A 21,978-nucleotide genomic window follows, 5' to 3' on the forward strand; every position below is an offset into this window, starting at 1 on the left:
CCCCCGTGTCCACACAGCGCAGGCCCCGAACCGCTGCCCCCGCTCAGCTGCCCTCTGTCTTGCAGAGCTACCTGATCGGGTGGGCCCAGTTCCGGAGGAACCCCTGGCTGCTGGCTTACCTTGTGGTGCTGGTCGTGTCTCTCCTGGACTGGGTCGTGTCGCTGAGTCTCGTCTGCCAGGAGGTGGGTGGTCAGGCAGCTCCGAGGGGGGCGGGGAGCTCTGGAAGGGGGTGGGGGGTGCAGCTGAACCGTGTGGGGTGCGGGGAAGAGCCCTGGGGCCTGGCATCCCTCTGGCCCAGCTCTGCGCCATCCGGCCCACGTCAGTCACCCACAGGCCGGAGCCTTGTCCCCACCTTCAGGCCCAGGGAAGGCGTGAGGCCCTGGGGGCGACTTACAGGGTCCTGATCCGCCCTGCCATCAGCAGTCCCGCCCCCAGGCGCACTGCCTGCCCGGAACACTCAGAGGCAGCGCCCTGTGATTCGATAGATCCGAGCTCATAGATGTTGGTTTGGGGGCGTCTGTAGCCCTCAGGGCCGGTTGTGGGCACAGAAGCCCGGTCAGGTGCTTTGGTCGAGAGAATTTACCATAGGGGCTCAGACAGGGCTTGAGGAACCAAGAAAGCAAGAAGGGGACCGGCGACCCCAGCTCTGAAGGCAGCAGCCCCCCCCCCCCCCCCGCACTGGGGCGGGGGGAGTAAAGAAGAGACTGAGGCTGTGGCACTCGGCGGGGGGGGGCCCGCCCTCTGGGGGGTGCTGGTGCCTCCAAGAGGCGCGGCGGCGGCTTAGTGCTGGGGGGGCTGGAGGCTGACCCCAGGTGCTGCCAGTGGGAACGGCACGTGGATGGAGGCCAGCGGGCACCCCCCCCCCCGCCGCCCTCCCGCCCAGTGGAGCAGCCAATGCGGGTGTCAGGGGTGTCAGGGGGGGTCCCCAGCTAACAGCAGGGCTGCAGGGTGGGGGGGGCATGGTTCCCCCTGAAGCCCCCTCTGCGCCCCCTCCACGTCCCTGCACGAGGACCCTCCTCCCTCCTCCCTCCTCCTCCTCCCTGCCGCCCCCTCCCCACCAAGGAGAAGGCTCGCCTCCTCCCCAGGGGCAGAGGCCAGCCCAGTCGCCGCCGGCTCCATTTCTGAGCGATGGTCATTGTGTCTGTCAAGTGTCACCGAGCATTCTGGGTGAGGGTCTTCGGTGAAATCAGGAAAGAGATAGGCACGAGGGCCCTTACAGTGCACACCGTCCATGTGACCAGCGGGGAGGACCGCGCGGCTTGTGTGCTGGGGGGCCGGGGACCCGAACTCACACTTGCAGTCTCCCTGCCCCAGTCCCACATCCCTGGGCCGTGTACACAGGGACCTTCACTCCTAAGGGGCCCAAGTCCGTGGCGATCCTGCCTCTTTATTCCTGGAGTTTTGGGACAGTTGTTCATCCTGGATGTCCCTCGGGGGAGCCGACACAGACCTCCCTGTCCCTCTGGGCGGCAGCTCCCCAAGCCTGCCATAGTAACTGGAGCTCTGCGCCCTGCCCACCAGCCCCCAGTCCTCTTCACAGTTGTGGTTCAAAAACACCCTCCTCAGGGGTGGTCCTGGGAGAGGTGGGGGGGCAGGGTACAGAGTCCATGCCTGCCTGCCCGCCTGTCTGCTGAGGACAGCTGACTGCCTTGCTTGGGGAGGGGCTGGCAAGTCCCCCCAGGGGCCACATGGGGGCTGGCGCTGGGCTTTGCCAGTGGCCAGGGTGGGGGTTTCTGTATTGTTGGCCCCGAGCATGACCCCCATCCCCATCCACCCACGCTGCAGGGGGCAGGCGGCCAGCTGAGCAGAGGTGGGGGTGAGGGTGCCCAGCGTGGCTGCCAGCTGGAGGTGAGGGGTGGGTGCCTTGGGCTTCCGGGCGGCCGTGGAGGGCTTGGGCAGGGAGGGGAGGCCATCAGCTTTGTGTTTGTGAGACCAGCAGGTGCCTGCTAGGACATGTCTGGAGTTGACAGCTTGGGTTGTAGATTGAATGTGGAGGGGCTCTTAATACTGTAAGGATAGACCAGTTCCCTGGGCCGTGAGGCCAGCGAGACGGGAGGAGGGGCTCGGGGCGTCCAGCACGGGGTCGGGCAGAGAGCGGGTGGCCCCGGTGTCAGGTGGGGGAGGCGCCTGCCGGCCAGGCAGGAGGACAGGAGGTGATCTTGGGCTCAGAGACTCGATGGTCACCGCGGGCCGGTGCAGAGCCCTCGGGCAGGAGGGTGGGTCGGCCGGAACAGGAACTAGGAGCAGATGAGCAAAGGGGAGCGTGGCTTTTCTGTTGTGAGTGGAAGGTGTTGAAGCACGCGGTGTGTGTGCACGTGGGGAAGGGGTAAGAGCTTTGGGGGCTCCGAGGGGCCAGGGTCCTGAGCACAGGGACCCTGCCTCGGGTGTGACAGGACGGGGAGAGGAAGGGGTGGGTGTTGGTGTGCGTGTGTGCGTTTGTGAGTGTGGGGGTGTGGTGTGTGTGTGTGAGTGTGGGGGTCCAGAGTGTGTGTGTGAGCGTGGAGGTGCGGTGTGTGTGTGTGTGTGTGAGCGTGGAGGTGCGGTGTGTGTGTGTGTGTGAGCGTGGAGGTATGGGGGTGTGTGTGTGAGCATGGAGGTGTGGTGTGTGTGTGTGTGAGCGTGGAGGTCCAGAGTGTGTGTGTGAGCCTGGAGGTGCAGTGTGTGTGCGTGTGTGTGAGCGTGGAGGTATGGGGGTGTGTGTGTGAGCGTGGAGGTGCGGTGTGTGTGTGTGTGTGTGTGAGCGTGGAGGTATGGGGTGTGTGTGTGTGAGCTGGAGGTGCGGTGTGTGTGTGTGTGAGCGTGGAGGTGCAGTGTGTGCGTGTGTGAGAGCGTGGAGGTCCAGAGTGTGTGTGTGAGCATGGAGGTGCGGTGTGTGTGTGCGTGTGTGAGTGTGGAGGTGCGGTGTGTGCGTGTGTGAGAGCGTGGAGGTCCAGAGTGTGTGTGTGAGCATGGAGGTGCGGTGTGTGTGTGCGTGTGTGAGCGTGGAGGTCCAGAGTGTGTGTGTGAGCATGGAGGTGCAGTGTGTGTGCGTGTGTGAGCGTGGAGGTCCAGAGTGTGTGTGTGTGAGCGTGGGGGTATGGGGTGTGTGTGTGTGAGCGTGGGGGTATGGGGGTGTGTGTGTGTGTGAGCGTGGAGGTCCAGAGTGTGTGTGTGAGCATGGAGGTGTGGTGTGTGTGTGTGTGCGTGTGTGTGAGCGTGGAGGTCCAGAGTGTGTGTGTGAGCATGGAGGTGCAGTGTGTGTGCGTGTGTGAGCGTGGAGGTATGGGGTGTGTGTGTGAGCATGGAGGTGCGGTGTGTGCGTGTGTGAGCATGGGGGTATGGGGTGTGTGTGTGAGCATGGAGGTGCCATGTGTGTGTGTATGTGTGTGAGCGTGGAGGTATGGGTGTGTGTGTGTGTGTGAGCGTGGAGGTCCAGAGTGTGTGTGTGAGCATGGAGGTGCGGTGTGTCTGTGCGTGTGTGTGAGCGTGGAGGTCCAGAGTGTGTGTGTGAGCATGGAGGTGCAGTGTGTGTGCGTGTGTGAGCGTGGAGGTATGGGGTGTGTGTGTGAGCATGGAGGTGCGGTGTGTGTATGTGTGTGAGCGTGGAGGTATGGGGTGTGTGTGTGAGCATGGAGGTGCGGTGTGTGTCTGTATGTGTGTGAGCGTGGTGGTGCGGGGTTCCTGCTCAGCTTCTGTCTGTCTGGTCTATGTGGGAGGCTGTGACCCAGAGCATATGAGGGGCTGGGGGCCACAGATTGAGGAGGCCTGGGACAGCCCCCGGAGGGCACGACCGCGGCTTCCCAGGCAAATCCAGGGATGCCCGCCCTCTGTGAGAGCAGGGGTAGGGGGACTGGGGAGACAGGCTGGTCACCCCCGGCCCTGGTGCTGGCGCGTCTGGGGGCCTGGGGGCCCTGGGTTCCGACCTGGGCTTGGAGGGATGTGGAGGTCAAGGTCAGGCGAGCAGGCAGCCTGGGGACAACCAGGGCCGGGGCTGTCCTCACAGAGCGTCGGGTCTCTGGGCCCGTCCTGGGGCCGTGCTCAGGGTCGCGGGTGCGGGTCTCTTGCAGCCCCTGCGGGTGCGCCGTCTGCTGCGCCCCTTCTTCCTGATGCAGAATTCCTCCATGATGAAGAAGACGCTCAAGTGCATCAGGCGCTCACTGCCGGAGATGGCCAGGTGGGCGCTGGGCCATGTAGGCCCTGGGTCAGGTGGGCGCTGGGGGACAGGTGGGCGCTGGGTCAGGTGGGCGCTGGGGCCAGGTGGGCGCTGGGGCCAGGTGGGCGCTGGGGGACAGGTAGGCGCTGGGTCAGGTGGGCGCTGGGGCCAGGTGGGCGTTGGGGCCAGGTGGGTGCTGGGGCCAGGTGGGCCCTGGGGTCAGGGGGGCGCTGGGTCATGTGGGCGCTGGGGGGGTCAGGTGGGCGCTGGGTCAGGTGGGCTGACAGGGCGGGGTGGGGATTTCTGCTACCTGCTGGGGGCTGGGGCTCACTTCCTCTGGCCAAGGAAGGGGGTGCTTGTGGGCTGGCAGGCATTTGGGGGTCTCTGTCTCGCACCTGAGGCAGCCCTCTTAACGGCCTTGCCTTGACCCCTGCCCCCTGCTCCGTCCTGCATATGCTTCCTGCCTTGACTGCGACTGCTCAGTTCCCTCTGTCCCCGGCCCCCCACCCTCTCCCCGCACCCCCGCCCCCATGACTCACGTGGCTGACCCCTCACCGCTGGCCCAGGTTGATGAAGCAGCCTTTCTCCTCTGCAAGCCCCGGGGGTCCTTGGAGCCGTCTCTCCTGGGACAGGCTCGCTCGGGGTGCACGTCTCCTGCCAGAGGGCACGGAGCGGCTGAGCAGGTGGCGGGGAGCGGCAGGGAGCTCCCTGCTGGGCCAGGTCAGCGGAGCCGGGGCCCCGTCTGCCCGCGCTGAGTGCCGATCTCCCCACCTCCCCCAGCGTCGGGCTGCTGCTGGCCGTCCACCTGTGTCTCTTCACCGTGTTTGGAATGCTGCTCTTCACCGGCGAGAAGGTACGGCGCTCTGCTCTGCTTCGCCAGGCAGCACCCTGCCTGGTCCCCCACAGGCCACCCTCTGTCAGTCCCCGGGCTAGTTCTCGGTCAGCAGAGACAGGTCCCGTTAGGCTGCCTGCCTGCCTGCCTGGTCCCAGGAAGTCCTCCCGCTGTGTCCTGCTGGGCATCTCTGCCCCCGGCCTCCAGGCTCTGGCTGCTCCCTCCACGCCCTACTCTCCTCAGCCGTTCACGGACCCTCCTTCTCTGCACCCCTCATAGATGGAGGCCTCTCAGACTGGCCATCAGGGCGGCCCCTCTCAGCCCCTGCCTGTTTCTTCAGACGGGACCCCTTCCTGCCTGGACTCCTCCGCTCCCAGCCCCTCACTGCTTCCTGGCCCCCGGCAGCTTCTTGCTGGGTGGGGGTGTCGTCTGTGTCACTCTGTGTGCATGCTGTGTGTGTGTTTCTGTCTCTGTGTGTGCATGCGTGAGGGTGTCTGTGTGTGTGTGTAACTGTGTGTGTGTGCTGTGTGTGTGTTTCTATCTCTGTGTGTGCATGCATGAGGGTGTCTCTGTGTGTGTGTAGCTGTGTGTGTGTTTCTGTCTGTGTGCACACATGGGGGTGTCTGTGTGTGTGTGTGCGTGAGACTGTGTGTGCTGTGTGTTTCTGTCTCTGTGTGTGCATGCATGGAGGTGTCTGTGTGTGTGTCTGTGTAACTGTGTGTGTATGCTGTGTGTGTGTTTCTGTCTCTGTGTGTGCATGCATGAGGGTGTCTGTGTGTGTGTGTGTGTGAGTCTGGGTGGCAGGGGCAGCTAGTCTGGGAGGTGGGACCAGTAATGGTATCTTAGGACCCATGTGTCTGTCCAGTGTCGTTGCTCTTTATGGAGCGCAGGATAGGTGGGATGGGCGAGGGTGCACCTCCGGGAATGGGGGGAGGAGTGGGCCTCTGACCTGGGAACACGGAGGGTCCCGAGGTGTCCGTGGAGGGCTGACCCTTGGGTGGCAGCTAGGAGAGTGGCCTTGCGAGGCTCCCTGAGTGATGAGGTGGTTTTCTGTGCCTGGGCGGGCGCCTTTCGCCCACACTGTGTCCAGGCACACGCGTGGCCGGTGGAGTGTGACTGGGAGCAGGCTGGCTGGCCCCTGCCGGGCCCTCTCGGCCCAGGCTGTGATGCTGCCCCCCAGGGTGGTGAGAGCTGTTCACTGTGGCTCCAAGCAGGCCTGCCCCCATGGCTGGTGTCCGTGTGGGGCATCCCTGGACACTGGCTCTCGGGCCCGAAGGTCCTGAGTGCGGTCTGCCCGGCCTGGAGCTCGGAGCCCCCTGGTGGGAGATGGAGAGATGGGCCCTGAGGCTGCGCAGCCGTGGTGGGAGGTCCGGGCTTGTTGGGTCTGGGGCCTGGGCTTTGCGGCCCGAGGCCCGGTTGCTCCTCAGTGCCACTGCGTCTGCTTCCGCAGGATGCCGGGCAGGACCGGGAGCGGCTGACCTACTTCTTCAACCTGCCTGAGGCGCTGACCACCCTCCTGGTGCTGCTGACCACCGCCAACAATCCTGATGGTGCGGGGGCCGGGGGCAGGAGCGGGCCAGGGGGTGGGCGGGGGCACAGGGCTGGAGCTGAGCCTGACACTGGGCGTGGGGGCCCCCAGAGCCTCTTTGTCGAGAGCTGGTGATTAAAGGTGGAGCCCCCGCCTCCTCTTCCCCATCTTTCTATTTTCTCGTGTCCCTTCTCTCTCCTGCTTCCACCCTCTTCTTCCCCTTTCTTCGTTTTCTTTCTCTGTTCCTTCTCTTCCCCTCGTTTTCTGAGTCCTGAGAAGCTAGAGGTGGACGCTCTTCTTGGTGGTGATGGACCGACCTGGGCTCAGCGGGCGCCTGGCGGCCTCCTCCTCTTTGAGGCCCAGCCCCGCTGTGTGTGAGGCCCTGGGTTCTCTGGCGGCTGTGACATTGACTGGGTCAGGGTTGCTGATGGGGCCTCTGTCTGCTCGGGCTGGGCGTGTGGCCCGGAGGTGGGGGGGTTGCGGTTCTTGGGCTCAGCTGTGGCCTGGACAGCCTGGCTGGGGTCTTTCTTCTTGGGCTGGGGGTGGTCACCAACTATAGAGACCCTCCCAAGAGGTCAGCCGCTGGCTTCCATACCTGGCGAGAGCTGTGCCTGGGACCCTGAGCACTGCCCCCACATGTCCTGTGTGTCCTCCAGTCACTGGGGGAGGGCTGGGCTTCGTCTGCAGGGAGTGCTCACACAGAGCATCCTCCTAAGGTGGCGAGTTCCCTGTCCCCACGGGTGTGCACGCAGAGGTGTGAGGGGGCAGAATTTGGGCAAGAAGTGCTTCCAGGTCCACCGATACAGGGCCCTTCTTTCTGTTGAAAAGACAGTGATATAAGACGATGAAGGGGATCAGCTAGATGTTGGGATTGTGAGTGTTTTATTTTCTCTGATTTCTTTCAGTGATGATTCCTGTGTATTCCAGGAACCGAGCCTACGCCATCTTCTTCATAGCCTACACCCTGATCGGTGAGTCTGGGTGGGTCTGCAGGGGTCACTGGGGCAAGCTTCTGGGTGTGTTCCCCAACCCTGTGGCCTCCCCTCTGTGTGACCTCTGCAGTTTTCACTCCGTGACCACCGGTGACCTGTCCTCAGTGCCTGCTAGGCAGGCCAGGTGGCGCCCATCCATACACGAGGGCCTCGGGCCCCTGCCCTGCTTGCTCAGCCGGCTTGCTGCTGACGGGCTGGGCCCGTGTCGACCCTCGGGGCCCCAGATGCTGCTGCTCCTCCAGACCCTGCCCCCTGCCCGCATGGTCCTCGCTGACCGTTTGGTCCCTGCTGACCGTGGCCTTTCCTCTCCCCAGGGAGCTTGTTTCTGATGAACCTGATGACGGCCATCATCTACAACCAGTTCCGGGGCTACCTGATGGTGAGCTGAGCTACCCCCCTGCCCTGCTGTGCCTGGAGCTGCCCCGGAGGCCTGGCAGGGAGCTGGCCGGCGGGGTGGCCCTGGGGCTGCGTGGGTGTGTACGTGGGTGGGAGGGCGGGGCCTGTGGTGGCCTCAGCACTGCCCCCGCCTCCCTTCTATGGGTGAGGGGGACTGGGCCCATCTTCCCTCTCTGCCCCCCAGGGGGTGCTGGTCCCACAGCCATCCCTGGCCCCTTCCCCGCCCCACCTCCTCTAGGGGGAAACTGCAAGAAGACTGAAGCTCCCGGGGCAGTGACCACACCCCCCACCCCCCATGTAGGTGGGCCAGGGACCCCAAGTCCCCTGAGAAGGGATGCGTACCTTAGTGAATTTCACAGCGGTGGCTGCCGGCAGGGCCTGGCCCTTGTCGTCTGTGACTGCCGCCGGCTGCCCATGGGGCTAGGGGCTGCTCCCTGGGCTGCGAGTGAGCTGGGGCTGTCTGGGGCGAGGGGCAGGGTGGCCAGGGACAGCGCTGGGCCAAGCCCCTCAGCCCCATCCCCTTTTCAGATGTCTCTCCAGACCTCACTGTTGCGGAGACGGCTGGGGACCCGGGCTGCCTACAAGGTCCTCTCGTCCGTGACAGCAGAGGGAGAAGCCCACCCCGAGCGGTGAGAGCGGGGGTCCCGCCCCTCCCCCGAGGCTGCTCTGGGAGGGGTGTTCATGGCAGGGTGTTTCCTGCGCTCCCTGCTGGCAGTGGGTTGCAGGGCTCCTTTGGAGTCAAGCATCCCTGGGCGGGTTCCACGGTCCTAGTGTCCGAGTTAACTCATGTCCTTGTGACCCACTGGAGATCCTGGTTTGGCAGGGGCCACGCACTCTGGCCTGTCCCCAGGCGCCCTTTGCATACCCGAGCTGTGACTTGGGATCCAGGACAAGAAAGGCCTGGGACACACGTCCACTCTGCCCCCCACTCTGTGACTGCTTGGAGGCAGTGTCACAGAGCAGCTCCGGTCCCCACCGCTCACTGGCCCCGGGCCTGTGGGTCGCACGCTCTAGCATCCTCAGCTGCTCCTCTCTAAGGCAGGATCACAGGGTCTTGGGATTTTGGAGATAGGAAGACCATCAAGCGCTCCTTCCTGGGGAACTTGTCACTGCCCGGGTTGCTCTGGCCAGCAGTCAGGGCGCCTTAGGGGGCTGAGTTGGCTGGGCTCACTGAGGGCATCTTCCCCACAGACTTGGGGTGAAGCCTGAGGATTTTCTGAAAGTGCTCCAGAAAGTCCAGCTGGACAGTGACCACAAACAGGCCATCACGGAGGTACTGGTCCCCCACCCCCACCCTGCCTGTGCCCCTGGGCTCCCTAGGTGACGCGGGTGTCACTTCAGATCAGCCCAGCCGGCCTGGTCCTGATGGGTCTGGGGGCGGCTCCCTCCCTGCCCTTGGCCCGGCTGCCCAGCACACCTGTGCCTTCTTGCTTTGCAGAAGCTGCATTCCCGCAGTGGTGGCCTGCTGTCAGCTGACGAGTTTCAGAAACTCTTCGACGAATTTGATAAGAGGGTGATTAAAGAGGTAACTGTGCCCGGGCCAGGGGCACGTGTGGTTAGCAGGGAAGTCCTTGGTGTCTCTTGCATTGATCACCTGGTTCACTTTTAGTGACCGGCGCTGGGACTCACCTTCCCAGGGATTCTGGCCCCTAGGGTGTTCGTGGGAGCAGAGCTGGTGTGGCTCTTGGAAACTGGGGAGATTTTGTGACCTCATGAAATTCCCAGACCACAGGGACTGTAGTCCTGACCCAGAGGAACTTCCCAGTTTTCTCCATTCTTCATGACAGACTTTTCTCCTCTTCTCACATGTCCTAACCCGGGAGGTTCCTGAGTTTGTCCAAAACCTTTGTCTGTTGGCCTTGACACTGATTTTTAAAGTTAGCAGGTGGGCTTCAGCATCCAGCTTAACACTGTGTCCACAGGACCCTGGCCCGCCTGCGTTTTATGTGGCAGGTGCCTGGGAGGCGGCGGGGAAGGAGGTGCAGGGAGACAGCCGAGCTGTTCCCAGGCAGACTGTGGGGCAGCGGAGGGGGCTGCCACTCAGCCACCTGGCCTTGACAGGGCTGAGCTGGGCTCGAATGGGGATTGAAGAGGTGGAGTCCGTCGTCTCCCGTCGATCGGACCCCTCGCAGCTCAGTGTCACCGCTGAGTCAGTCAGCTCAGCTGCTGTAACAAGTATCACAGCCTGTGCGTGTGTGTGCGAAGTCTGGAGGTGCTTAAATACCAGGGCTTACTGTCTCCAGTTCTGGAGGCTGGAATCTGAGATCCAGGCTTGGGCAGGGCTGGTTCCTCTCCTTGGTGTGTGGACGGCCGTATTCTCCCTGCGTCTTCATGTGGTTTTCCCTCTGTTGTGTGTCTGTCTCCTGATGTCCCCTTCTTATAAGGTCAGCAGTTCCTGTGGGATTAGGACCCACCCCAGGGACCTCATTTTAACTTAATTGCCTCTTGAAAGACCCAGTTTCCAAATACAGTCACATCTGAGGTCCTGGGGATTAGGGTCTCAAAATAGAAATTTGGGGGGATGCACCTTAGCCCACAAGTGTCTTCTCCCAGGTCTGTGGTCAACCTCCATGGCCTCAGGCCCCAGTCAGAGGTGGTTTTCCCTGAGAACATGAGGCCTTTGCAGGTCCCCCGGAGGCAAGTCCTGATTGGTCTGGAGCTATGGGTGCTGTATCCTCGGCCCCTGGGTTGTCAGCAGCATCCTCATTGCAGGACCCATGGGGTACGGGAGATGGTTATAGGGACAGACAGGCGGACACTTGGTATGTTAACATACATTACACCATCTGTGTCCAGGTGCCTTGAAGGAAATAGTATGTGCCATCAGGTGCAGGTTTTATAGAAACTGTGACGATGGTTTTCAAAGGATAGTAAACCTGGAAACACCTTTCTAGATGATGGTCTTGGGGCAGGAGGTTTGCCAGGCCCAGGAGGCAGCTCTTGGCAGTTATTGTTTTGATTTGCTGTGATCCAGCCCTTTTCTGGGTGCAGCCTGACCTGGGTGAGAAAATGTTGGGAAGGTGGACTCCTCTCTCAGGGTTCGCTGGGCCAACCAGACCTTCCCTGGGCTTGCTAGCTGGCCTGTAGGATGCTGCTGGGTCCAGGTCGTCCAGGACCAACTCTGCCTTTGTCTTGAGTCAGGATCTGATATCAAAAGGAGGTGCTGTGGTTGTGTTGGTGGCTGATAACTGGTCGCACATGCAGGCCACGCCCCTCCTCTGACCACACCCTCTGCTGGCCACGCCCCTCTCAGACCACACCCTCCTCTGGCCACGCCCCTCTGGCCACACCTTTCCTACTGTGGTTCAGGAGATGCTCTCTCTTTCCATATGCTCTAGATCTAAAGTTCAGAACTATGATTTGAGGTGGGAGTTTGGGTCCTAGAAGATTGGGGAGCTGTGATGTCGTTGTCTTGGTTTTATGATATCCCCCCCACCGCCCCCGCCACTGCTGACTGCAAGCCGGCAGGCAGGTGCTTCAAGGATTGTTAGCATATGAAGGCTTGTCCCAGATCCCCTGACAGGCTCTGGTTTTAGAATCACCGCTGAAGAGAGGTGTTCTCTAGGTGGCTGATAGCAGGAAATCATGAGCCTTCATGAGAGCCCTCCCATGTATGGTCACCTTCTGTCCATCAACCAGGCCTTGGTCCAGTGCTGGTCAGTTTGTGCTAATTGGCTGCAGAGAAGGTACCATGCCAGCTTCTGAAAGCCTGTTTCTCTTTTACTTTTTTTGGCTGTGTCACACGGCATGTGGGATCTTATTTCCCTGACCGGGAATTGAACCCGTGACCCCTGCAGTGGAAGCCCGGAGTCCTAACAACTGGACCACCAGGGAAGTCCCTGTTTTTCTTTTAGTAAGATGCTTTTGAGGTTAAAAACATAGTGGGCATTCATTATAGATAGTAGAGAAAAATAGAAAAACCCACCAGCTGTCCACCTTCCAGGAAATTATTTCACGGAAATCATTTCAAGGCTTGTTATTTCTTAATAATGATGTGATATATGAATTCATTCCTCTTGTAATAATTTAACCTAACGGATAATGCTGATGTCTCTTTTGGCCAATATATCAGTCTGGGTTCAGGCAGGAGACGGAAATCACGTAGAAGTTTAACATTGAAAAGTATTAACTGTGATAAGAGAGTCACTGTAACACATGGGGAAGCTCTGTGGTCCCCGAGGGTGGAGGAAGATGCCTGGGGAAGAACAGACCTGGGAGGGGACCCATTCCCCAAGGCCAGGGTCTGGACGCCTTTGGAGAAGTTGTGGTCCAGACCCCAGGGGGACAGAGATGTTTGCTGGTTTACCTGGGCTGGAGCTGGTCTGCAGTCACTAGGCAAGCAGGATACCACCGTCTAGGGTGCAGCAGGCGCTGGCCATGAGCAGAGCATGTGAAGCGCAGAGGGAATTGGACACTGGGGGCGGCTGGCGACCTCTGGGCACCAGTACCCACGTGGAGGATGTTCTTATGGGGTCAAGCTGTGGCTGCAGGTCACCAGGGAACCGTGTGTCTGAGTGTGGGGCTGGGTCAGAGCTCCACAGGTGTCCTTTCCCCATGTGAGGTGTGGTTATTGTGACAGAGAAGCCAAGTGTTCAGTTTGATCAGATTTAAATTTGAATCAAGTGGCCACGGGCAGTGAGTGGCCCCCCCGTGGGATGGCCCGTCTCGCGCTGCAGTGACTGCTCTGTGCCTCTTGTCCTGGTGCACAGGCGGGGGCCTCTCTGTGGGGAGCGGGCTGGTGTGGGTCCCTGGGGGGGAGCGGGTTGGTGTGGGTCCCTGGGGGGGAGCGGGTTGGTGTGGGTCCCTGGGGGGAGCGGGTTGGTGTGGGTCCCTGGGGGGGAGCAGGTTGGTGTGGGTCCCTGGGGGGGAGCGGGTTGGTGTGGGTTTCTGGCGGGGGGGAGCAGGGTGGCATGGATTTCTGCCGGGGGGGGGGAGCAGGTTGACATGGGCGTGCAGGGTCTCACGGGCATCTTCATGGTGTATTTGTTGCCCAGCTGCCCTCTGATCAGGCTTCACTCCAGTCTGGTGATGGTGTGTGAGTTACCCCCGTTCTGTGCTAAGTTTTCATAGTTATTAGCAAGTAATTTATACGTATATTTTCACATGACACTTGGCATACATTTAAGACGACTGCATGCTTGTCCGTCTTGGGCTGCTTGCAGCATCAGTGCCCTTCTGGGTTATTTCCATGTCTCTCAGTGTTAGACAACTGTGATGATCATCTTTGTGCATAAAACTGACACCATGTTTGAGAAGTTTTCCTGAGGCTGGAGAGTCTGGGTTGGGAGGCGAGGTGGGAAGACTGAATCCCAGGAGAGAGGGGTTGGGTGTCTCGGTCCCCCGTGGCCGAGGCCAGCTCCATCATGTTTCTGAGTGTGCGTGTCCCCCCAGCACCCGCCGCGGCCGCAGTACCAGTCTCCGTTTCTGCGGAACACCCAGTTCGTCTTCGGCCACCACTACTTTGACTACCTGGGCAACCTCATGGCCCTCGGAAACCTCGTGACCATCTGCGTGAGTGCGGGTTTGCCCTGGCGTTGCTGCCCGCCGGCTCTCTCACCGGCCCCCGGGCTGAGCCGCTGACCGCTCTGGCTCCGCAGGTGTTCCTGGTGTTGGACGCGCACGTGCTGCCCAAGGACCGCGACGACTTCGTGCTGGGGGTGAGCTCTGCAGCTGCGGGGCTGTCATCCAGGGTGATGGGCCGTGCGGGGGCAGAGGGCACAGCCTCCCCACCTCGGGCCCGGGTCCCTGGGAGGCAGGGCCATCCTGGTGCTTCACATCGGAGTCTGTGGAGCAGGGCGATGTAGGGCCTGGGGGTCGAGGGCCTGTCCGATGGCCGGGGGAGCCTGGATCGGGGGGCACAGGTGTGCCAGTTGTGGTTGAAGCTGTGCCTGGGGTACACGTCCCCTGAGGAGGGGCTGTGGACCAAGAAGGGGGTGCTGAGATGCCCGCGTCTAGGGGGCTCAGGAAGAGCTGCCCAGAGGGGTGTGAGGAGCAGCAGAGAAGTGGGAGGGGAGGGTCATGTGGCCCCAGCGTGGGAGGGGGTGTCTGTGTGCCACGGGTTCACCTTGTGCAGCAGGGCGGGACCCACGGGGCCCTGTGGACAGAGGCGCATGGATCTCGTTGGTCCTGTTGTGGGCGGGGGACGTTGGGGGAGCTTGGGGAGCCGGGCGGGATCCGTGGGGCCCTGTGGACAGAGGTGCATGGATCTCATTGGTCCCGTTGTGGGCAGCGGACATTAGGGAGCCGGGCGGGACCCACGGGGCCCTGTGGACAGAGGCGCATGGATCTCATTGGTCCCGTTGTGGGCAGGGGACGTCGGGGGAGGTCGGGGAGCCGGGCGGGATCCGTGGGGCCCTGTGGACAGAGGTGCATGGATCTCATTGGTCCCGTTGTGGGCAGCGGACATTGGGGAGTCGGGCGGGACCCATGGGGCCCTGTGGACAGAGGCGCATGGATCTCGTTGGTCCTGTTGTGGGCAGGGGACGTTGGGGGAGCTTGGGGAGCCGGGCGGGATCCGTGGGGCCCTGTGGACGGAGGCACATGGATCTCACTGGTCCCGTTGTGGGCGGGGGACGTCAGGGGAGGTCGGGGAGCCGGGCAGGACCCACGGGTGGCACCGGGACTGAATGCTGGGCACGCTTCTCCTTTTCAGATTCTCAACTGCATCTTCATCCTGTACTACCTGCTGGAGATGCTGCTGAAAGTGTTTTCTCTGGGCCTGCGGGGATACCTGTCCTACCCCAGCAACGTGTTTGATGGGCTCCTCACCATCGTCCTGCTGGTAAAGTCTGAGACGGCTGAGGCACAGCCTCTCGGGGGGGTGGTGTGCACTCCGCCTGTGCACAGGGTCTCTCCGCTGCCCCTGAACCCCAGGGGACCGCGGGGCCTGGGGCTCCCGCCTCCGGTGACAAAGGGGCTGGCTCCCCCAGGCTCAGCCGCCTGGCGGGTGGCTACAGGAGGCTGGTTCCCGCTGCCTCTGTGGGTCGTCGGGGCTGGGGCAGGGTGAGGGCAGGCTGCCTCTCCTGACACCCCAGGGAGGCCTGCAAGGAACCTGCAGACCCTGCCAGCCAGCCCAGCCCCACCAAGGACAGTGGGGCCTCCGCGTGCGTGAGGGACAGGCAGAGTCTCAGGCACTGGGGGTCTTGGGAAGTGTTTCCCCAGATCCTGGGGGAGTGAGGGGTCGCTCCTGGTGTGCACATAACAGTAGTGACATTAGTGTGATATGTACTCGAGTTTGACGGATCAGAGCTGTGGGCCGCCAGCAGCAGCAGGGAGGCAGCTGAGAGGAGGGCCTTCCGGTCCATCCTTGATCACAGTTTCTCCCGAGCCCGGAACTCCGAGGCCCTCCCAGCCCTGCCCTCCGCACGTGCAGCCCCACTCCCGAGGCCAGGGCATCCTTCTCAGTAGCTGGATGTCCCCATGTGGCACCAGCCAAGGGGGCAGGACCAGCTGTGGTTTCTCCCCAGATCCCCTCGGGGCCCACGTGTTAACAGCCACCAGTGGGCCTGCCGTAGCAAGCCTTCTTCTCTTTTGTGATTAAAGGTTTTGGAGATCTCCACTCTGGCTGTGTACGGCTTCCCACACCGGGGCTGGTATGTGTCACGGAGAACCCGGGAAGGCCTGGCTAGCGCCCTGGGGAAGGGTGTGTGTCCGGCCTCCAGCCACTGGTGCGGGCTGCTCTAGGGCTGAAGGCCTGACTCTCAGGCGAGTGGCCACAGCTTCTGCCCCGCCGAGGCCTGTGGGGTCAGGCGCCTTCTCTGCTCTTGGGGACTCTGCGTTAAAGGCCTTGTGGCCGCCTTCAGGACGATCGTGTTCCCAGAGCTGGGGTGGGAGGCTCTAGAGGTGCCCCTGCGATGGGATCCGAGGCCCAGGTGTGCCAGGGGCCGGAAGCAGGGAGGCCCCCGCCATCACTTCCCAGCCTGGGCACCAGTTCACCTCCGCATAGACGTCAGGGTGGCTCAGGGCTCGCTGAACTCACGCTGCCCCCAGTTCTGGCCACATGGAGGTATGGACATTTGGCCAGGGGTCCCAGGGCGCCTTGCGGCGTGGCGTGTGGCAGCCTTGGGGTCTCGCTGCCCAAAGCACAGCAGCCCTGGTGAACTCGCGTGCTGACCTCGTGCCCTCAGGGGGCCCTGGTCTCGGTCCGTCGGCTGGGCTGCCTCTGTCTTCGTGGAGCGGTTGGGAGTTGTCTGACGAGGATGGGCTGGATGAGTCCTGCCCCTTGGGGTCTCGGGAGGGGTCTGTGTCGAGGAGGATGGAGGCGGGGGCAGTGGAGCCTTGGGGCCTGCCGGGAGGCTGTGGGGCCAGCTCTCTGTGTTTCTCACGCGTGCTGAAAACCCACAGGGTGCTTCCGGTGGGAGGTGGTGAGGGGTGCATCCTGGGTGAGAATGGGTTAAATTTAAATAGAAACGAGAGCACAGTAAGGCCCATGAGGGACATGTGGGGGACAGGGTCACAGCCAGGGGCAAGGACGTCTCTGCCAGCTCTGCTGGGACCGGAGCTGGGCGTCTGGAGCCCCAGGGTTCTCCCGTGGGAGATGGGGTCATGCAGCCCTGCACCACGTGGGGGGCTGTGCCCTGGGAGGTGTTGCTGTGAGCGCCCTGGGTCGCGGGCGTGGGTGGCCCAGGCTCTGCCCTCCCATCTCCATGGAGCTCTCACGGTCGGCGGCGCCTGTGGGGCGACTTCCTGGCGCCCCTGGCTCTCTCTGCGTCTCTGTCTCTGGACCACGAGCTCTCTCGGCGGCTCCTCGCCGGCCAACCCATGTCTGCGTGTCTCTGCAGGAAGCCGGCGATGCTGGGCCTGCTGTCGCTGTGGGACATGACGCGGCTGGTGAATGTGCTCATCGTCTTCCGCTTCCTGCGCATCATCCCCAGCATGAAGGTACCGCCTGAGCCTGCCAGGCCTCCCTCTGGGGGCGGGCGCGCCTGAGGGGCAGGGACCAGGGCTGAGCACCGTCCCACCAAGTACCTGGGATCCCTCTGCATGCGCCCCAGCCTTGCGTCTTGGCTGGGTGATGCTGGAGGCGGTTGGGAGCATAAGGGCATCCAGCCCAGATGGCATGGGGCTATGGGTGAGACCTGGGGGTGGTCTCGTGCTCCTTGGGGTCCCTGGCCTTTGTGGGGAGCCAGTGTGCCCCCAGGCATCCTGAGTTTCTGAATGGCCTTGGCATGGGCTGCCGGCGGCTACTGGTGCCCCTTCTGAGGACCCCCAGTGCAGGAATGGAGTGGCCTGTGACCACCGTCTCTGAGCCCTGGTTTCTCATAATGTTCCCACCAGGAGTAGCCCCAATTTTGGGTGGAGGGGTGCGGTCTGGGTGTGCCAGCCCAGCCCCTTCCCTGCACGGGGTGGGGGTGTCTCTCCCGTCTGCTTTCCTGAGCATTTGCAGGAGAAAAGAACCTGAGGACACCTACGTGCCCCCTTTCTGAGTGTCCGGGTCCTTCCCCTGTGTGCGTCCTGCCAAGCTGTGCACCTCGCCTGGCCGCGGGTGACCCATCGTCACCCAGCGCTATTTCCCATCTGAATGGGGTCCTGGGTGCAGAGGACTGTGGCCCTGAGCCCTCTATACGTACACACACCTGTGTGACCCTACACATGCAGTGCACACCGGCACGTGATCACACACACCCAGAGCACACACGAAGTCATACACATGTATGTATAATCACACCCCCATATAATTACACTCATCGTCTCACATACACACACATATGCATGCACACACCAACAGATGCATTTGCGTGTAACTGCACAATTATACACACATGTATGCAGCCACACACACACATAATCATACAGTCGGGCACAATACGAGCACAAGTGTATATATACACGTGTGTGTGCTCATACACACATACATGATCATCTACTCACATGCATGTACACATGTGTGTATAATCACATGTGCCCACACGTACAGTGGAGTTCCCACGTGCTAGCGTCCGGTGTCGTTTCTCCTGACTTACCAAGTGGGGAAACTGGCTGCTTGGAAAGCTGGTCTCTGGGGCTTGGATTCACATGTACCATGGTCCCCAGCTGGGTCTCTGCGGCCCCATACCTCAAACCCCGTCACCCAGGGCCGACTGGCTGTCTCCAGGTTGGCCTTTCTCCAGAGCCTCCAGACCCGCTTTTGTGGGCCGGTGGGCGGTGTGGGCCAAGGCCCTGCACATCGTGGCTTCACCAGCGGTTGTGGAGGCGTCTGCACATGTAGGGGTGTGTGTGGGGGTGGGCGGGTGTGTGTAGTTGTGAGAGTGTGAGGGTCGGTGTGGGTGTAGGTACAGGTGAGGTGGGTGTGCATATGTGTACAGGGGAGGTGTGTGTGTGTGTGCAGGTGATTGCAGGTGTGTGTACAGGTGATGTGTGTGTGTGTGTGCAGGTGATGTGTGGGTGTGTGTGCGTTGATGTGTGGGTGCAGGTGTGTGTGCAGGTGATGTGTGTGTGCAGGTGATGTGTGGGTGTGTGTGTGCAGGTGCGTGTACAGGTGATGTGTGTGTACAGGTGATGTGTGGGTGTATGTGCAGGTGATTGTGTGCAGGTGTGTGTACAGGTGATGTGTGGGTGTGTGTGCAGGTGATGTGTGGGTGTAGGTGTGTGTACAGGTGATGTGTGTGTGTGTGTGTGTGCAGGTGATGTGTGTGTGCAGGTGTGTGTACAGGTGATGTGTGGCTGTGTGTGCAGGTGATGTGTGGGTGTGTGTACAGGTGATGTGTGGGTGTGTGTGCAGGTGTGTGTACAGGTGAGGCGGGTCACGGCTCTCTTGCTGTCTCAGCTGATGTCCCTGGTGGCCAGCACCATCCTGGACCTGATCAAGAACATGCGGGCCTTCGGCGGGATCCTGGTGGTGAGTCTGGCCGCCCGCGCTGGCCTCTCTGGGGAGTGAGGCTGGGCCACTGGGCAGGCAGCCGGAGCTCCGCGTGAAGTGGTGGCCTTCAGAAGGAGGGTCTCTGCGTTCGGGTGGCAGTGGGTGACTGAGGCCCTGGAAACCCGGGGGGGGCGGGACGCTGGAGAGAGTAGCTGGGGTGGTCTGGCAGGAGGTGCGGCCCGACCACACTGCCTTCCTGGGCCAGAGAGCCTCTTGGTCACTTTCGAATCCCTCGTGTGTCCTGGGCTCTGGGCCACACTGAGAAGATGAAAAACGTTAGAGGTACCAGGGGCCCCAGAGGCCCCAGAGTGGTCAGTCATCCTTGCTTGAGGATTTGGGGAACTCAAAGCCACTTTTGCCGAGTCTCAATGTCCCCTACCCTGGGCCAGGCCGCCTGCCCCCACCACGTGGCCCCGCTGGATCTGGGCCTTGAGCAGGGGTCCTGGGTGCTGCTCCAGGCACGAGGCCTGGTAGGAAGGAGAGAGGGTGATGAAGCCCTGCTGTTGTGGACGCCAGGGGGCTCCGTGGTGCCCGGGGCTGTCATGGGGTGCTCAGGGGACCTGCTTCATGCACTGCCCACAGACCCTAATCTGCCTCGTGGAGAAGCAGGCCCAGAGAAGGGCTGGGTTAGCCTGGGGGTGCGCCTCATCCTCTGCCCCCCCGGGCACATTAGCGATGGGTCAGGGGCGGCCGGCAGCCCCTTCTCTGACTGTGGCACACAGCTGCCCAGGGGTGTGCCTCAGACGCCTGCTGATGAATGTGGGGAGGGCAGTGGGCTTCTCCCAGACGGACATGGCCCTCTTCCTAGGACCTTCTGCAGCCTCGCTCCCCAGCTCTCCATGGGGCCCACCTCCTGCCTCACCTGCCCTGGAAGAGGGTTCACAGCCCCAGTTCTCCCCCTGGGCCCCCGTGTATCCCCAGGGCTTCCCTCTGGGACAGATCGGTGGCCAGGAGGGGTGCCTGGGAGCAGAGTCCCCGTGTCCCCTGGGAGGAACCCCTGCTGTCACGTGGCCCCTAGCAGGCCTTGCCTGGCTGTGTGGGGTCCCCCCACAGGCATGCGATGCCGACAGCCCGCCTGCCTCCCCAGGTCATCTACTACGTCTTCGCCATCATCGGCATCAGCCTGTTCCGGGGTGTCGTCGTGGCTCCTAGAAACAGCAGGTGAGCTGGGTTCTGGGGGTGTAGGGGGAGTGCCTCCGGGGATGCTGGAGCCGGGGTGAGGCCTCGGAGGTGGTGTGGGGTCAGCTCCCCAGGAGGGACCTCCTGGGTCCTCTTTCTTCCTTGGTCTCCCTGCCTCTTCCCCCCCCCCAACCCCCACTTTAGTAGCCCTCTCTACAATCTGCACTGAGGGTGATCCCTGACCCTGTGCCCCTTTATGGACCTGCAGCCCAGGCTGCTTGCTGCAAAAGGGGTATCCAGGGCTCGGCCTAAACTGTGTGGCCCTCCCCTGGCCGGCCTCTGCCCATGTGTCCACAGCACTGGCCTCGCTACCCTTGGAACATCCTCAGTTGGCGGGAATGTCCTCTTTGTCCCCCTTTCTCAAGGGCCCGCTGGGTCCATGCGGAGTAGGGGCTGAGGCGGGGCTGGGCACCCGACGTGTGTCCCACCATGGCCCCCACACTGACCGGGTTGTGCCTTCCCACCCCTCCCCGCAGCCTGGCCTCTGACAACGGTTCCGCGCCCTGCGGGAGCTTCGAGCAGCTAGAGTACTGGCCCAACAACTTTGACGACTTTGCAGTGAGTCCCGCGCCCCCTGCCCCTCGTATCCCACCCGCCGCCCCTGTTCCCGCGGCCTCCTGGAAGCCCCGTCTGCCCCCCGCAGGCTGCCCTGGTCACTCTGTGGGACGTGATGATAGTGAACAACTGGCAGGTGTTCCTGGATGCCTTCCGGCGCTACGCGGGCCCGTGAGTGACCCGGCCTGGCCGCCCTGACCGCGGCTCTGCGCGGGGTGCGCGTCTGGGTCTTACCTCCTGGGGTCGCAGGGCATGTGGGGCAGCAGGTGGCTTCTGGGGGGGCCTGTGACCTGGGGTGAAGGGGCTCAGCCCGGCGCGCTCAGACGGCCCCGGTGCTGGGGTGGGTCCGAGCCCCAGCCCTGCTCTTCCCGGCCGACTGCCCCTGAAGGCCGGGCGGGCCGGCCTGGGGCTCGGGGGAAGCAGCCACGTGGAGCAGGGAGCGCTGGGCCCAGAAGGCGGCCGCGCTGGGCTCACGGGCGCCCCCCACAGGTGGTCCGAGGTCTACTTTGTGCTGTGGTGGCTGGTGTCGTCCGTCATCTGGGTCAACCTGTTTCTGGCTCTGATCTTGGAGGTAGCGGACGCCCCGGCCCAAGCTCTTCTCGGCTGGCGTTTCTAACTTGCTGAGGTGGAGCTTGGTCGCAGAGCCCGCGCTAGGTTCCCTGGCCCTGGGGTGCGGCTCTGCCCTCCCTCGGGGAAGCTGTCCCCGAAGGCTCCTGACCTTTGACCCGGGGGGTGGGGCTGGAGGAGGGCCTTAAGGGAACGGCTTCTGTAGGGGATGGGGGTCTCGTCGGGCCTCGGCCCGTGTCCAGGGGGAGCTTCTCAGCCAGGTCGGCACGGGAGGGGTCCACGCAGGGCCTGGGCCTACCCGCCACCCGTCCCTCCCTCCATCCTGCCAGAACTTCCTTCACAAGTGGGACCGCCGCAGCCACCTGCAGCCCCTCACGGAGGAGCGGGAGGACACCTCTGAGATGACCGAGGAGCTCCCTTTCAGGTGCGCGGGGGTGGGCGGGGCCGAGAGGGAGGGCGGGGCGTGGGGTTGGAGGCGGGGCCGAGGGGGCGTGGCGTGGGGGGTCGGAGGCGGGGCTGAGCGGGGGCGGGGCTGAGCGGGGGCGGGGCGAGAGGGAGGGCGGCAGTGGGCAGGCGCTCCTCTTGGGACCTCCCTGGCTGCCTCTGCTCCTGCCGCGAGGCTAAGTTCCTCTCACCATGAGCTTACGAAGGGAATAAGGGAAACCTCGGCCCCTCTTCCCCATGGTAACCTGGAACTTGTTCCTCTGCTGGCTCAGAGAGGCAGCCGCACCGCCCTCCCCGAACGTCTGTGTGTGTGTCAACTGCACAGAGTGGGCTTCTCCCGGCCTTTGAGGGACTCCCCGTAAACATCCCAGAGGTGGACCCAAGCCCCCTGCGGGTGGTTCCGCGCAGCTCCTGGTCCTGAGAAGCCCTGACGAGGCCTCTCCGTCAGCCCTGCACACCTGCTCCCCTGCAGGCGCCCAGGGCGCCCCGTCCATC

General features: G+C 62.7%; 1 protein-coding gene across 7 annotated transcripts in view; it reads left to right on the forward strand.

The window, feature by feature from the left end:
* TPCN2 (two pore segment channel 2) overlaps positions 1 to 21,978 on the forward strand; it is a 29,682-nt gene that overhangs the window by 6,895 nt on the left and 809 nt on the right. For 3 of the 7 annotated variants that reach the window (XM_070457789.1, XM_070457793.1, XM_070457791.1), the window contains exons 5-24: positions 66 to 182; positions 4,047 to 4,153; positions 4,913 to 4,985; positions 6,415 to 6,514; positions 7,398 to 7,463; positions 7,799 to 7,863; positions 8,409 to 8,509; positions 9,072 to 9,153; positions 9,319 to 9,405; positions 13,272 to 13,391; positions 13,478 to 13,537; positions 14,533 to 14,661; positions 15,423 to 15,472; positions 16,661 to 16,760; positions 18,601 to 18,717; positions 19,826 to 19,899; positions 20,394 to 20,475; positions 20,561 to 20,643; positions 20,962 to 21,043; positions 21,369 to 21,463. In XM_070457789.1, coding sequence (XP_070313890.1) covers positions 66 to 182; positions 4,047 to 4,153; positions 4,913 to 4,985; positions 6,415 to 6,514; positions 7,398 to 7,463; positions 7,799 to 7,863; positions 8,409 to 8,509; positions 9,072 to 9,153; positions 9,319 to 9,405; positions 13,272 to 13,391; positions 13,478 to 13,537; positions 14,533 to 14,661; positions 15,423 to 15,472; positions 16,661 to 16,760; positions 18,601 to 18,717; positions 19,826 to 19,899; positions 20,394 to 20,475; positions 20,561 to 20,643; positions 20,962 to 21,043; positions 21,369 to 21,463 — 1,790 coding nt within the window. Of the gene's footprint in view, positions 1 to 65; positions 183 to 4,046; positions 4,154 to 4,912; positions 4,986 to 6,414; positions 6,515 to 7,397; positions 7,464 to 7,798; positions 7,864 to 8,408; positions 8,510 to 9,071; positions 9,154 to 9,318; positions 9,406 to 13,271; positions 13,392 to 13,477; positions 13,538 to 14,532; positions 14,662 to 15,422; positions 15,473 to 16,660; positions 16,761 to 18,600; positions 18,718 to 19,825; positions 19,900 to 20,393; positions 20,476 to 20,560; positions 20,688 to 20,961; positions 21,098 to 21,368; positions 21,464 to 21,978 lie in introns of those variants that run through there. The other 4 variants (XM_070457792.1, XM_070457790.1, XM_070457794.1 and 1 more) reach the window with 4 other exon arrangements.

This window comes from Odocoileus virginianus, chromosome 28, assembly GCF_023699985.2.
Source record: "Odocoileus virginianus isolate 20LAN1187 ecotype Illinois chromosome 28, Ovbor_1.2, whole genome shotgun sequence".
In the NCBI taxonomy this organism is placed as follows: domain Eukaryota; kingdom Metazoa; phylum Chordata; class Mammalia; order Artiodactyla; family Cervidae; genus Odocoileus; species Odocoileus virginianus.